We start from the raw sequence: 12776 nt of genomic DNA on the forward strand, positions 1-12776 counted from the left end.
AACGGCAAAGGAAGGGTTAATTCTGGGCAGTCACCAAGCGACGCGTTTCGCCCTCAGACCAAGGTCTTCATCAGGCTCTTGGGACGCTGAGCTGGGTGTGATCTCGGTCACTCTGTGGCTCTGATTCTAACCCCATGTCTTACGTCACTCCCCAAGCATTGGTTCAGGTCACCAGCAGCACAGAGTATTTCAGATGAAAAGTCAATTACATTACCAGAAATGGAAATAAATGCAGTTTTGCAGAAATCTTTCCCCCTCTGTAGAGAAGACTCTGTGTCCCCTCAGCTACGAGATCATTTACCGATATAGACATCACAGTCATTGTGAAACTCCAATAAAGCAGCGACACTTCTGCTGTAAGAAACCAGAAAACACAGACGAGGCCAGAAAGTGCACAAAAGATGGCGGATTCTCACCAGCGTCCATTACCATCTACTTATAATGGCTCTGACTACAAGCTTGCTGACTGTTTCCATAAACAATATGCAGAATAAAGAGATAGAATGTATCAAAAATGTGTCGGCGCAGTGTAAGAAGGTGACAGAGATTGTAAAATAGCAAGAAGGTGATGACACCAGAGAACAGTAGAAATGGCCGCACTGCTTCACCTGGAACTGATCCACCCGGACCGAGCGGACGACCTGTACAGAGCGACCCGGAGGCCAGAGCTCGGAGTACAGGATCATAACGCCGGACCAGTCCACTCATGGAGAGGAATGATGGCAACGATGAGAGCCCTAAACCCAACCTGAGTGATACTGACTGCTGAGCTGTGTATCTAATCCTCTCCTGTGTGATACTGACTGCTGAGCCGTGTATCTAATCCTCTCCTGTGTGATACTGTCTGCTGAGCCGTGTATCTAATCCTCTCCTGTGTGATACTGACTGCTGAGCCGTGTATCTAATCCTCTCCTGTGTGATACTGACTGCTGAGCCGTGTATCTAATCCTATCCTGTGTGATACTGACTGCTGAGCCGTGTATCTAATCCTCTCCTGTGTGATACTGTCTGCTGAGCCGTGTATCTAATCCTCTCCTGTGTGATACTGTCTGCTGAGCCGTGTATCTAATCCTCTCCTGTGTGATACTGACTGCTGAGCCGTGTAGCTAATCCTCTCCTGTGTGATACTGACTGCTGAGCCGTGTATCTAATCCTCTCCTGTGTGAAACTGACTGCTGAGCTGTGTATCTAATCCTCTCCTGTGTGATACTGACTGCTGAGCCGTGTAGCTAATCCTCTCCTGTGTGATACTGACTGCTGAGCCGTGTATCTAATCCTCTCCTGTGTGAAACTGACTGCTGAGCCGTGTATCTAATCCTATCCTGTGTGATACTGACTGCTGAGCCGTGTATCTAATCCTCTCCTGTGTGATACTGACTGCTGAGCCGTGTATCTAATCCTCTCCTGTGTGATACTGACTGCTGAGCCGTGTATCTAATCCTCTCCTGTGTGATACTGACTGCTGAGCTGTGTATCTAATCCTCTCCTGTGTGATACTGACTGCTGAGCCGTGTATCTAATCCTCTCCTGTGTGATACTGTCTGCTGAGCCGTGTATCTAATCCTCTCCTGTGTAATACTGTCTGCTGAGCTGTGTATCTAATCCTCTCCTGTGTGATACTGACTGCTGAGCCGTGTATCTAATCCTCTCCTGTGTGATACTGACTGCTGAGCCGTGTATCTAATCCTCTCCTGTGTGATACTGTCTGCTGAGCCGTGTATCTAATCCTCTCCTGTGTAATACTGTCTGCTGAGCTGTGTATCTAATCCTCTCCTGTGTGATACTGACTGCTGAGCCGTGTATCTAATCCTCTCCTGTGTGATACTGACTGCTGAGCCGTGTATCTAATCCTCTCCTGTGCGATACTGACTGCTGAGCCGTGTATCTAATCCTCTCCTGTGTGATACTGACTGCTGAGCCGTGTATCTAATCCTCTCCTGTGTGATACTGACTGCTGAGCCGTGTATCTAATCCCATCCTGTGTGATACTGACTGCTGAGCCATGTATCTAATCCTCTCCTGTGTGATACTGACTGCTGAGCCGTGTATCTAATCCTCTCCTGTGTGATACTGACTGCTGAGCCGTGTATCTAATCCTCTCCTGTGTGATACTGACTGCTGAGCCGTGTATCTAATCCTCTCCTGTGTGATACTGTCTGCTGAGCCGTGTATCTAATCCTCTCCTGTGTGATACTGACTGCTGAGCCGTGTATCTAATCCTCTCCTGAGTGATACTGACTGCTGAGCCGTGTATCTAATCCTCTCCTGTGTGATACTGACTGCTGAGCCGTGTATCTAATCCTCTCCTGTGTGATACTGACTGCTGAGCCGTGTATCTAATCCTCTCCTGTGTGATACTGTCTGCTGAGCCGTGTATCTAATCCTCTCCTGTGTGATACTGTCTGCTGAGCCGTGTATCTAATCCTCTCCTGTGTGATACTGTCTGCTGAGCCGTGTATCTAATCCTCTCCTGAGTGATACTGACTGCTGAGCCGTGTATCTAATCCTCTCCTGTGTGATACTGACTGCTGAGCCGTGTATCTAATCCTCTCCTGTGTGATACTGTCTGCTGAGCCGTGTATCTAATCCTCTCCTGTGTGATACTGTCTGCTGAGCCGTGTATCTAATCCTCTCCTGTGTGATACTGACTGCTGAGCCGTGTATCTAATCCTCTCCTGTGTGATACTGACTGCTGAGCCGTGTATCTAATCCTCTCCTGTGTGATACTGACTGCTGAGCCGTGTATCTAATCCTCTCCTGAGTGATACTGACTGCTGAGCCGTGTATCTAATCCTCTCCTGTGTGATACTGACTGCTGAGCCGTGTATCTAATCCTCTCCTGTGTGATACTGTCTGCTGAGCCGTGTATCTAATCCTCTCCTGTGTGATACTGTCTGCTGAGCCGTGTATCTAATCCTCTCCTGTGTGATACTGACTGCTGAGCCATGTATCTAATCCTCTCCTGTGTGATACTGTCTGCTGAGCCGTGTATCTAATCCTCTCCTGTGTGATACTGACTGCTGAGCCGTGTATCTAATCCTCTCCTGAGTGATACTGACTGCTGAGCCGTGTATCTAATCCTCTCCTGTGTGATACTGACTGCTGAGCCGTGTATCTAATCCTCTCCTGTGTGATACTGACTGCTGAGCCGTGTATCTAATCCTCTCCTGAGTGATACTGACTGCTGAGCCGTGTATCTAATCCTCTCCTGTGTGATACTGACTGCTGAGCCGTGTATCTAATCCTCTCCTGTGTGATACTGACTGCTGAGCCGTGTATCTAATCCTATCCTGTGTGATACTGTCTGCTGAGCCGTGTATCTAATCCTCTCCTGTGTGATACTGACTGCTGAGCCGTGTATCTAATCCTCTCCTGCGTAACACTGACTACTGAGCCGTGTATCTAATCCTCTCCTGCGTGATACTGAGTGCTAAGCCGTGTATCTAATCCTCTCCTGTGTGATACTGACTGCTGAGCCATGTATCTAATTCTATCCTGTGTTATACTGACTGCTGAGCCGTGTATCTAATCCTCTCCTGTGTGATACTGACTGCTGAGCTGTGTATCTAATCCTATCCTGTGTTATACTGACTGCTGAGCCGTGTATCTAATTGTATCCTGTGTGATACTGACTGCTGAGCCGTGTATCTAATCCTCTCCTGTGTGATACTGACTGCTGAGCTGTGTATCTAATCCTCTCCTGTGTGATACTGACTGCTGAGCCGTGTATCTAATCCTCTCCTGTGTGATACTGACTGCTGAGCCGTGCATCTAATCCTATCCTGTGTGATACTGACTGCTGAGCCGTGTATCTAATCCTCTCCTGTGTGATACTGACTGCTGAGCCGTGTATCTAATCCCGTGTGTCATTCTTCCCTCTGCCCTGATAAGGCGGTCTATGGGGTAACATGGGTTTGTGTAACCTGAGGTCCATGGGGCAATGTCTGCTGGTCGTACAAAGTGAAGCAATATGGAGGAGGCGCTGGGTGAGATCTTGCGGATCTGCAGTCCTGTGCCAGGACACACGGGACTGCAGGTATTACCTGTGGGATGAATACGGGACAGGAGCATAAAGAGCAATTTCCTGATATAACGATTATTAGAAATCCTGTAGTCGTGGCCAAAAGTTCTGATACTGACAAAAAATGTTGCTTCTCATGTACTTTTGCTGCTTTGGTTTTTATATTGCCAGTTTCCATTAAATCTGGATTATTATACAAATTAATTGCAAAATAAACTTCTGCTCCCCCTTCTCATCCCCCTCCTCCTCCACCTGCGGCTCCTCCTGCTCCCTCTTCTCCACCTCCTGCTCCCCCTTCTGCTCCTCCACCTCCTACTCCTCTTCCTTTCCATATTTTGCAGTCATCATATTATACAGCACTGTGTACTTACAATTGCTCATTTTACCCTTGTACCCAGATAATTCTTCTCTTTTCTCTGCTCTATGAAGAAACAGGAAGTCTCTTGTTCCTGCAGAAATCATTCCCCTTTTCAACCCCTGTCCAGGCTTCTCCCTCCTCCTCCAGTCTGTCATTGACTTTTGCAGTGAGTGTTGACTCATTCAGGCAGAATTGACCTCCTGTTTCTACTTAGAGCTTAGGAGGATTCAGTTTTTAATCGCATGATGTCATAGACTTAATGAAAAACTGAAGAATTAGCTGGGTAGAAAGACAAAATGAGCAACTGTAAGTGCACAGTGTCATATCATATGATGACTACAATATATTAAGAGGATAAAAACTTTGATGGGAGGAGGAGGAGAAATAAGGGGGAGGAGGAGTGCTTCTCTAAAAGCAAAAAACATTTCCACGTAATTTCAGCTCCCCTCACAAATGATCTGCTTAGATTATTTCAGTGATCGTCTCGTAAGTTCAGGAGAAAGTGTTAACCAGGACAAGGCAGCTGATATCACATTGTGATGCTGATTGACATATCAGAGCAAACTGGTTGCTTTATTATAGGGCTTGTTCTTGAAATCATTATTTTCTTCTCTAAACCATCATTACTTTGCAGTTATAATTGTTTGGCATTTTAAAGAGCTTTACATGCAAGGGCATTGATCTTGTAAGCATTGCTTTGCATGAAAAGGGCTTTATAGGAAAGGACATTGCTGCTTGTAAGATTGACCCTAAATCAACCATTTATCAAATCATGAAAAGATTCAAAGGCAAAGGGTTCAATTGCTGCGAAGGAGTCTTCGGGGTGTCCAAGAAAGTTCAGAAAGTGCCAGCAACTTCTCCTAAAGAGAATTCAGCTACAGGATCGGTTATGCACAGCTGCAGAGCTTGCTCTGGAATGGCAGCAGACAGGTGTTGTGAAGCGAAGGCTTTTGGAAGCTGCCTGGTGTTGCTTTGCTTTTTCCACTGTATTTGGATACAGAGTGAGGACATCCCAATTCCACGGACACATGACATCACCATATAACCACCCCACCCTTCCACCACATCTCATGAGATGACATCATGGGGCCTGGGCGTGATGTCACCTGGATGACATCTTATCAAAAAAATCTGAAAAAGGGAAAAAAAAAAAAAACTTTTAAGTGGAAATCCCCTTTAAGACTTCTGAAGGTCAAGGGTGGAGTAGTAACCCAAAAAGAAGTCTGTGGAATTTCCGGAGATACAAAGAATCGCAATAAAATGTATTTATACTCAGATGATAACTTCTAGAAATTTCTTGGCTGAAGTTTCGGCCATTGTTGTCGCTTCCCCTGGGAAAATGTATTTGTTTCAGCGGTTTAAAGAACTATTTACCTGTTTACATAGACTTGACGGGGGTCTGGTCAGAAGGAGAGCCAAATATTGGGGGGGGCAAAAAGCCTTAGAGGAAAAAGAACGAGATGATCTGTTATATGACACCTCTTAGCCAGTCAGAAGAACTATCTGAAGTCACATATGACACCCATTAGAAATAACTGAAGTGACGTGACACACTTCCTGCTGCTGCATTAAGTAGGAGGTGACCTCTATTAAGGAGTCAGGAAGGCGGGGCTAGCTTCTTCTTGACCTCTGAGTGACACCTCTGGGGTTATTTAGGGGGGTTTGATTGTAATCATGGTTTTAATACTTATGAGACATTGTATAGATGACCTATTTAAATCCGGAGACGGTATCCCTTTAACTCATTGAGTGACACCCATAGATATCATTGTGTTGGACACTATGTATGGTCTTCTCTTCCAGGAGGCCCTCACAGTGGTCAGTGAGGACCACCATCTCTACCCTCTTCTGATGAAGACTGAGATGCCCGATGAATATTCACCCAGCATTAAGGAACGTGGTGGGAACCTTCCCGAGGCCACATGGGTGTCCACCAGTGATCGCCATCAGAACATTAAGCAGGAGGCTGAGGAGCACTCTCAGAACCGGTGAGAGAGCATTGAGTCTAGATATATCTATATATATATTTGTATCTAGAAGTCTTGTGGTTGTTTTGCAAACTCTGCAGAACCAAAAGTCAAGAGAAGACCCATCCAAATATATCCACAAGATGTGATGATTCCACTCATGATGAAAGCTGATACATCTTGGACCATACCAGAAGGATGGTGTCCACCATTCAGGAAGACCAAGCATGGGCTATGGTGTTGGAGATTCATCTCCCCGACCTGAAGTACTTAGTGCCCATGGTCGGCCATACCAAGTTCTCACAGTGAAGACAACCCTCGAGGAGTAGATCTTCACACTCAAGAATTTCCAACCCCAATGAGGAGAAGAGGCTGAGATATCTGGTCATAGATCTGTAGGAATCCCATCAGTCCCGATGGATCAATGCAACCTCAAACAGCGCCCCTGGTGGTTGAAGTGCAACACACAATCCCTGTACAACATCAATACTCCTCTTTTCTTCTCTCGTTCAGACTCTCCCATGTTGGGGCAACTATAGAAGAAACAGAAGAAGAAAGCGAGACCCCACATACAAATTACCAGACCAACTACCCTGACTCCACGAGCAACAGGACACAGTCACCGAGTCAAATTAACGGCAACGAGGAAAAGAGGGTGATCGTACCGGCAGGTCAGGAACTATGTGTAACACGGAAAATCAAGTCACAGCAGTATTATAGTACTTATATTCTTGTACATAGGTGCAGTATTATTGTAGTTATATTCTTGTACATAGGAGCAGTATTATAGTAGTTATATTCTTGTACATAGGAGCAGTATTATAGTAGTTATATTCTTGTACATAGGGGCAGTATTATAGTAGTTATATTCTTGTACATAGGAGCAGTATTATAGTAGTTATATTCTTGTACATAGGAGCAGTATTATAGTAGTTATATTCTTGTACATAGGGGCAGTATTATAGTAGTTATATTCTTGTACATAGAGGCAGTATTATAGTAGTTATATTCTTGTATATAGGAGGCAGTATTATAGTGGTTATATTCTTCTATATAGGGGCAGTATTATAGTGGTTATATTCTTGTACATAGGGGCAGTATTATAGTAGTTATATTCGTGTACATAGGGGCAGTATTATAGTGGTTATATTCTTGTACATAGGGGCAGTATTATAGTAGTTATATTCTTGTACATAGGGGCAGTATTATAGTAGTTATATTCTTGTACATAGGAGCAGTATTATAGTAGTTATATTCTTGTACATAGGAGCAGTATTATAGTAGTTATATTCTTGTACATAGGAGCAGTATTATAGCAGTTATATTCTTGTACATAGGGGCAGTATTATAGTAGTTATATTCTTGTACATAGGAGCAGTATTATAGTAGTTATATTCTTGTACATAGGAGCAGTATTATAGTAGTTATATTCTTGTACATAGGATCAGTATTATAGTAGTTATATTCTTGTACATAGGAGCAGTATTATAGCAGTTATATTCTTGTACATAGGAGCAGTATTATAGTAGTTATATTCTTGTACATAGGAGCAGTATTATAGTAGTTATATTCTTGTACATAGGGGCAGTATTATAGTAGTTATATTCTTGTACATAGGAGCAGTATTATAGTAGTTATATTCTTGTACATAGGAGCAGTATTATAGCAGTTATATTCTTGTACATAGGGGCAGTATTATAGTAGTTATATTCTTGTACATAGGAGCAGTATTATAGTAGTTATATTCTTGTACATAGGGGCAGTATTATAGTAGTTATATTCTTGTACATAGGAGCAGTATTATAGTAGTTATATTCTTGTACATAGGGGCAGTATTATAGTAGTTATATTCTTGTACATAGGAGCAGTATTATAGTAGTTATATTCTTGTACATAGGATCAGTATTATAGTAGTTATAGTCTTGTACATGGGAGCAGTATTATAGTAGTTATATTCTTGTACATAGTAGCAGTATTATAGTAGTTATATTCTTGTACATAGGGGCAGTATTATAGTAGTTATATTCTTGTACATAGAGGCAGTATTATAGTAGTTATATTCTTGTACATAGGGGCAGTATTATAGTAGTTATATTCTTGTACATAGGGGCAGTATTATAGTAGTTATATTTTTGTACATAGGAGCAGTATTATAGTAGTTATATTTTTGTACATAGGAGCAGTATTATAGTAGTTATATTCTTGTACATAGGGGGCAGTATTATAGTAGTTATATTCGTGTACATAGGGGCAGTATTATAGTGGTTATATTCTTGTACATAGGGGCAGTATTATAGTAGTTATATTCTTGTACATAAGAGCAGTATTATAGTAGTTATATTCTTGTACATAGGGGCAGTATTATAGTAGTTATATTTTTGTACATAGGGGCAGTATTATAGTAGTTATATTCTTGTACATAGGGGCAGTATTATATTAGTTATATTCTTGTACATAGGAGCAGTATTATAGTAGTTATATTCTTGTACATAGGGGCAGTATTATAGTAGTTATATTCTTGTACATAGGGGCAGTATTATAGTAGTTATATTTTTGTACATAGGAGCAGTATTATAGTAGTTATATTTTTGTACATAGGAGCAGTATTATAGTAGTTATATTCTTGTACATAGGGGGCAGTATTATAGTAGTTATATTCGTGTACATAGGGGCAGTATTATAGTGGTTATATTCTTGTACATAGGGGCAGTATTATAGTAGTTATATTCTTGTACATAAGAGCAGTATTATAGTAGTTATATTCTTGTACATAGGGGCAGTATTATAGTAGTTATATTTTTGTACATAGGGGCAGTATTATAGTAGTTATATTCTTGTACATAGGGGCAGTATTATATTAGTTATATTCTTGTACATAGGAGCAGTATTATAGTAGTTATATTCTTGTACATAGGGGCAGTATTATAGTAGTTATATTCTTGTACATAGGGGCAGTATTATAGTAGTAATATTCTTGTACATAGGAGCAGTATTATAGTAGTTATATTCTTGTATATAGGAGCAGTATTATAGTAGTTATATTCTTGTACATAGGGGCAGTATTATAGCAGTTATATTCTTGTACATAGGATCAGCATTATAGTAGTTATATTCTTGTACATAGTGAGCAGTATTATAGTAGTTATATTCTTGTACATAGGATCAGTATTATAGTAGTTATATTCTTGTACATAGGAGCAGTATTATAGTAGTTATATTCTTGTACATAGGAGCAGTATTATAGTAGTTATATTCTTGTACATAGGGGGCAGTATTATAGTAGTTATATACTTGTACATAGGAGCAGTATTATAGTAGTTATATTCTTGTACATAGTGAGCAGTATTATAGTAGTTATATTCTTGTACATAGGATCAGTATTATAGTAGTTATATTCTTGTACATAGGAGCAGTATTATAGTAGTTATATTCTTGTACATAGGAGCAGTATTATAGTAGTTATATTCTTGTACATAGGAGCAGTATTATAGTAGTTATATTCTTGTACATATAGACAGTATTATAGTAGTTATATTCTTGTACATAGGGGGCAGTATTATAGTAGTTATATTCTTGTACATAGGAGCAGTATTATAGTAGTTATATTCTTGTACATAGGATCAGTATTATAGTAGTTATATTCTTGTACATAGTGAGCAGTATTATAGTAGTTATATTCTTGTACATAGGAGCAGTATTATAGTAGTTATATTCTTGTACATAGGAGCAGTATTATAGTAGTTATATTCTTGTACATAGGAGCAGTATTATAGTAGTTATATTCTTGTACATAGGAGCAGTATTATAGTAGTTATATTCTTGTACATAGGGGCAGTATTATAGTAGTTATATTCTTGTACATAGGAGCAGTATTATAGTAGTTATATTCTTGTACATAGTGAGCAGTATTATAGTAGTTATATTCTTGTACATAGGATCAGTATAGTAGTTATATTCCTGTACATAGGATCAGTATTATAGTAGTTATATTCTTGTATATAGGAGCAGTATTATAGTAGTTATATTCTTGTACATAGGAGCAGTATTATAGTAGTTATATTCTTGTACATATAGACAGTATTATAGTAGTTATATTCTTGTACATAGGGGGCAGTATTATAGTAGTTATATTCTTGTACATAGGAGCAGTATTATAGTAGTTATATTCTTGTACATAGGAGCAGTATTATAGTAGTTATATTCTTGTACATAGGGGCAGTATTATAGTAGTTATATTCTTGTACATAAGAGCAGTATTATAGTAGTTATATTCTTGTACATAGGGGCAGTATTATAGTAGTTATATTTTTGTACATAGGGGCAGTATTATAGTAGTTATATTCTTGTACATAGGGGCAGTATTATATTAGTTATATTCTTGTACATAGGAGCAGTATTATAGTAGTTATATTCTTGTACATAGGGGCAGTATTATAGTAGTTATATTCTTGTACATAGGGGCAGTATTATAGTAGTAATATTCTTGTACATAGGAGCAGTATTATAGTAGTTATATTCTTGTATATAGGAGCAGTATTATAGTAGTTATATTCTTGTACATAGGGGCAGTATTATAGCAGTTATATTCTTGTACATAGGATCAGCATTATAGTAGTTATATTCTTGTACATAGTGAGCAGTATTATAGTAGTTATATTCTTGTACATAGGATCAGTATTATAGTAGTTATATTCTTGTACATAGGAGCAGTATTATAGTAGTTATATTCTTGTACATAGGAGCAGTATTATAGTAGTTATATTCTTGTACATAGGGGGCAGTATTATAGTAGTTATATACTTGTACATAGGAGCAGTATTATAGTAGTTATATTCTTGTACATAGTGAGCAGTATTATAGTAGTTATATTCTTGTACATAGGATCAGTATTATAGTAGTTATATTCTTGTACATAGGAGCAGTATTATAGTAGTTATATTCTTGTACATAGGAGCAGTATTATAGTAGTTATATTCTTGTACATAGGAGCAGTATTATAGTAGTTATATTCTTGTACATATAGACAGTATTATAGTAGTTATATTCTTGTACATAGGGGGCAGTATTATAGTAGTTATATTCTTGTACATAGGAGCAGTATTATAGTAGTTATATTCTTGTACATAGGATCAGTATTATAGTAGTTATATTCTTGTACATAGTGAGCAGTATTATAGTAGTTATATTCTTGTACATAGGAGCAGTATTATAGTAGTTATATTCTTGTACATAGGAGCAGTATTATAGTAGTTATATTCTTGTACATAGGAGCAGTATTATAGTAGTTATATTCTTGTACATAGGAGCAGTATTATAGTAGTTATATTCTTGTACATAGGGGCAGTATTATAGTAGTTATATTCTTGTACATAGGAGCAGTATTATAGTAGTTATATTCTTGTACATAGTGAGCAGTATTATAGTAGTTATATTCTTGTACATAGGATCAGTATAGTAGTTATATTCCTGTACATAGGATCAGTATTATAGTAGTTATATTCTTGTATATAGGAGCAGTATTATAGTAGTTATATTCTTGTACATAGGATCAGTATAGTAGTTATACAGCTTTGGCAAAAATTAAGAGACCACTGGAAAATGTTTATTTTGTCTGATTTTTCTCTTTATATTTTTGAGTAAAATGTCCTTTTATTCTATAAACTACTGACAACATGTCTCTGAAGTTCCAAGCAATACATTTTGTATTTATTTTCTGAAAATGAGAAATAGTCAAAATATAAAAAAAATTGCATTGCTTGCAGACCTCAAATAATGCAAAAAAAAAAAAAAACAAGTTCATAATCATTTAGAACAACAATACTAATGTTTTATCTCAGGAAGAGTTCAGAAATCAATATTTTGTGGAATAACCATGATTGTTAATCCCGGCTTTCATGCGTCTTAGCAGCTTTCCTCCAGTCTCTCACACGGCTCCTGGGTGACCTGATGCCGCTCCTGGTACAATAATGTCAGCAGTTCTTCTTTGTTTGATGGTTGTGATGATCCATCTTCCTCCTGATTACTTTCCAGAGGTTTTCAATGGGGTTCAGGTCTGGAGATTGGGCGGCCATGACAGGGATTTGATGTGGTGGTCCTTCATCCACACCTTGATTGACCTAGCTGTGTGGCATGGCGCATTGTCCTGCTGGAAAAACCAGTCCTCAGAGTTGGGAAACATTGCCTAATCAGAAGGAATCAGCTGTTTTTCCAGGAGAACCTTGTATATGGCTTGATTCATAAGTCCTTCACAAAGAACAAACTGCCCAATTCCAGCCTTGCTGAAGCCTCCCCAGATCATCACCGATCCTCCACCAAATTTCACAGTGGGTGCAAAACACTGTGGCTTGTACGCCTCTCCAGGTCTCCGTCTAACCATTAGACGACCAGGTGTTGGGCAAAGCTGAAAATTAGACTCATCACAGAAGATTAC

At 39.3% G+C, this 12776-nt stretch overlaps 1 protein-coding gene across 4 annotated transcripts in view; it reads left to right on the forward strand.

Moving 5' to 3' along the window:
• Window positions 1–12776, forward strand: part of LOC138650897 (Friend leukemia integration 1 transcription factor-like) — a 37187-nt gene that overhangs the window by 19187 nt on the left and 5224 nt on the right. For 2 of the 4 annotated variants that reach the window (XM_069740759.1, XM_069740756.1), the window contains exons 2-3: window positions 6183–6367; window positions 6860–7017. In XM_069740759.1, coding sequence (XP_069596860.1) covers window positions 6183–6367; window positions 6860–7017 — 343 coding nt within the window. Of the gene's footprint in view, window positions 1–6182; window positions 6368–6416; window positions 7018–12776 lie in introns of all 4 variants that reach the window. The other 2 variants (XM_069740757.1, XM_069740758.1) reach the window with 2 other exon arrangements.

Source organism: Ranitomeya imitator, chromosome 10 (genome assembly GCF_032444005.1).
Source record: "Ranitomeya imitator isolate aRanImi1 chromosome 10, aRanImi1.pri, whole genome shotgun sequence".
NCBI lineage: Eukaryota > Metazoa > Chordata > Amphibia > Anura > Dendrobatidae > Ranitomeya > Ranitomeya imitator.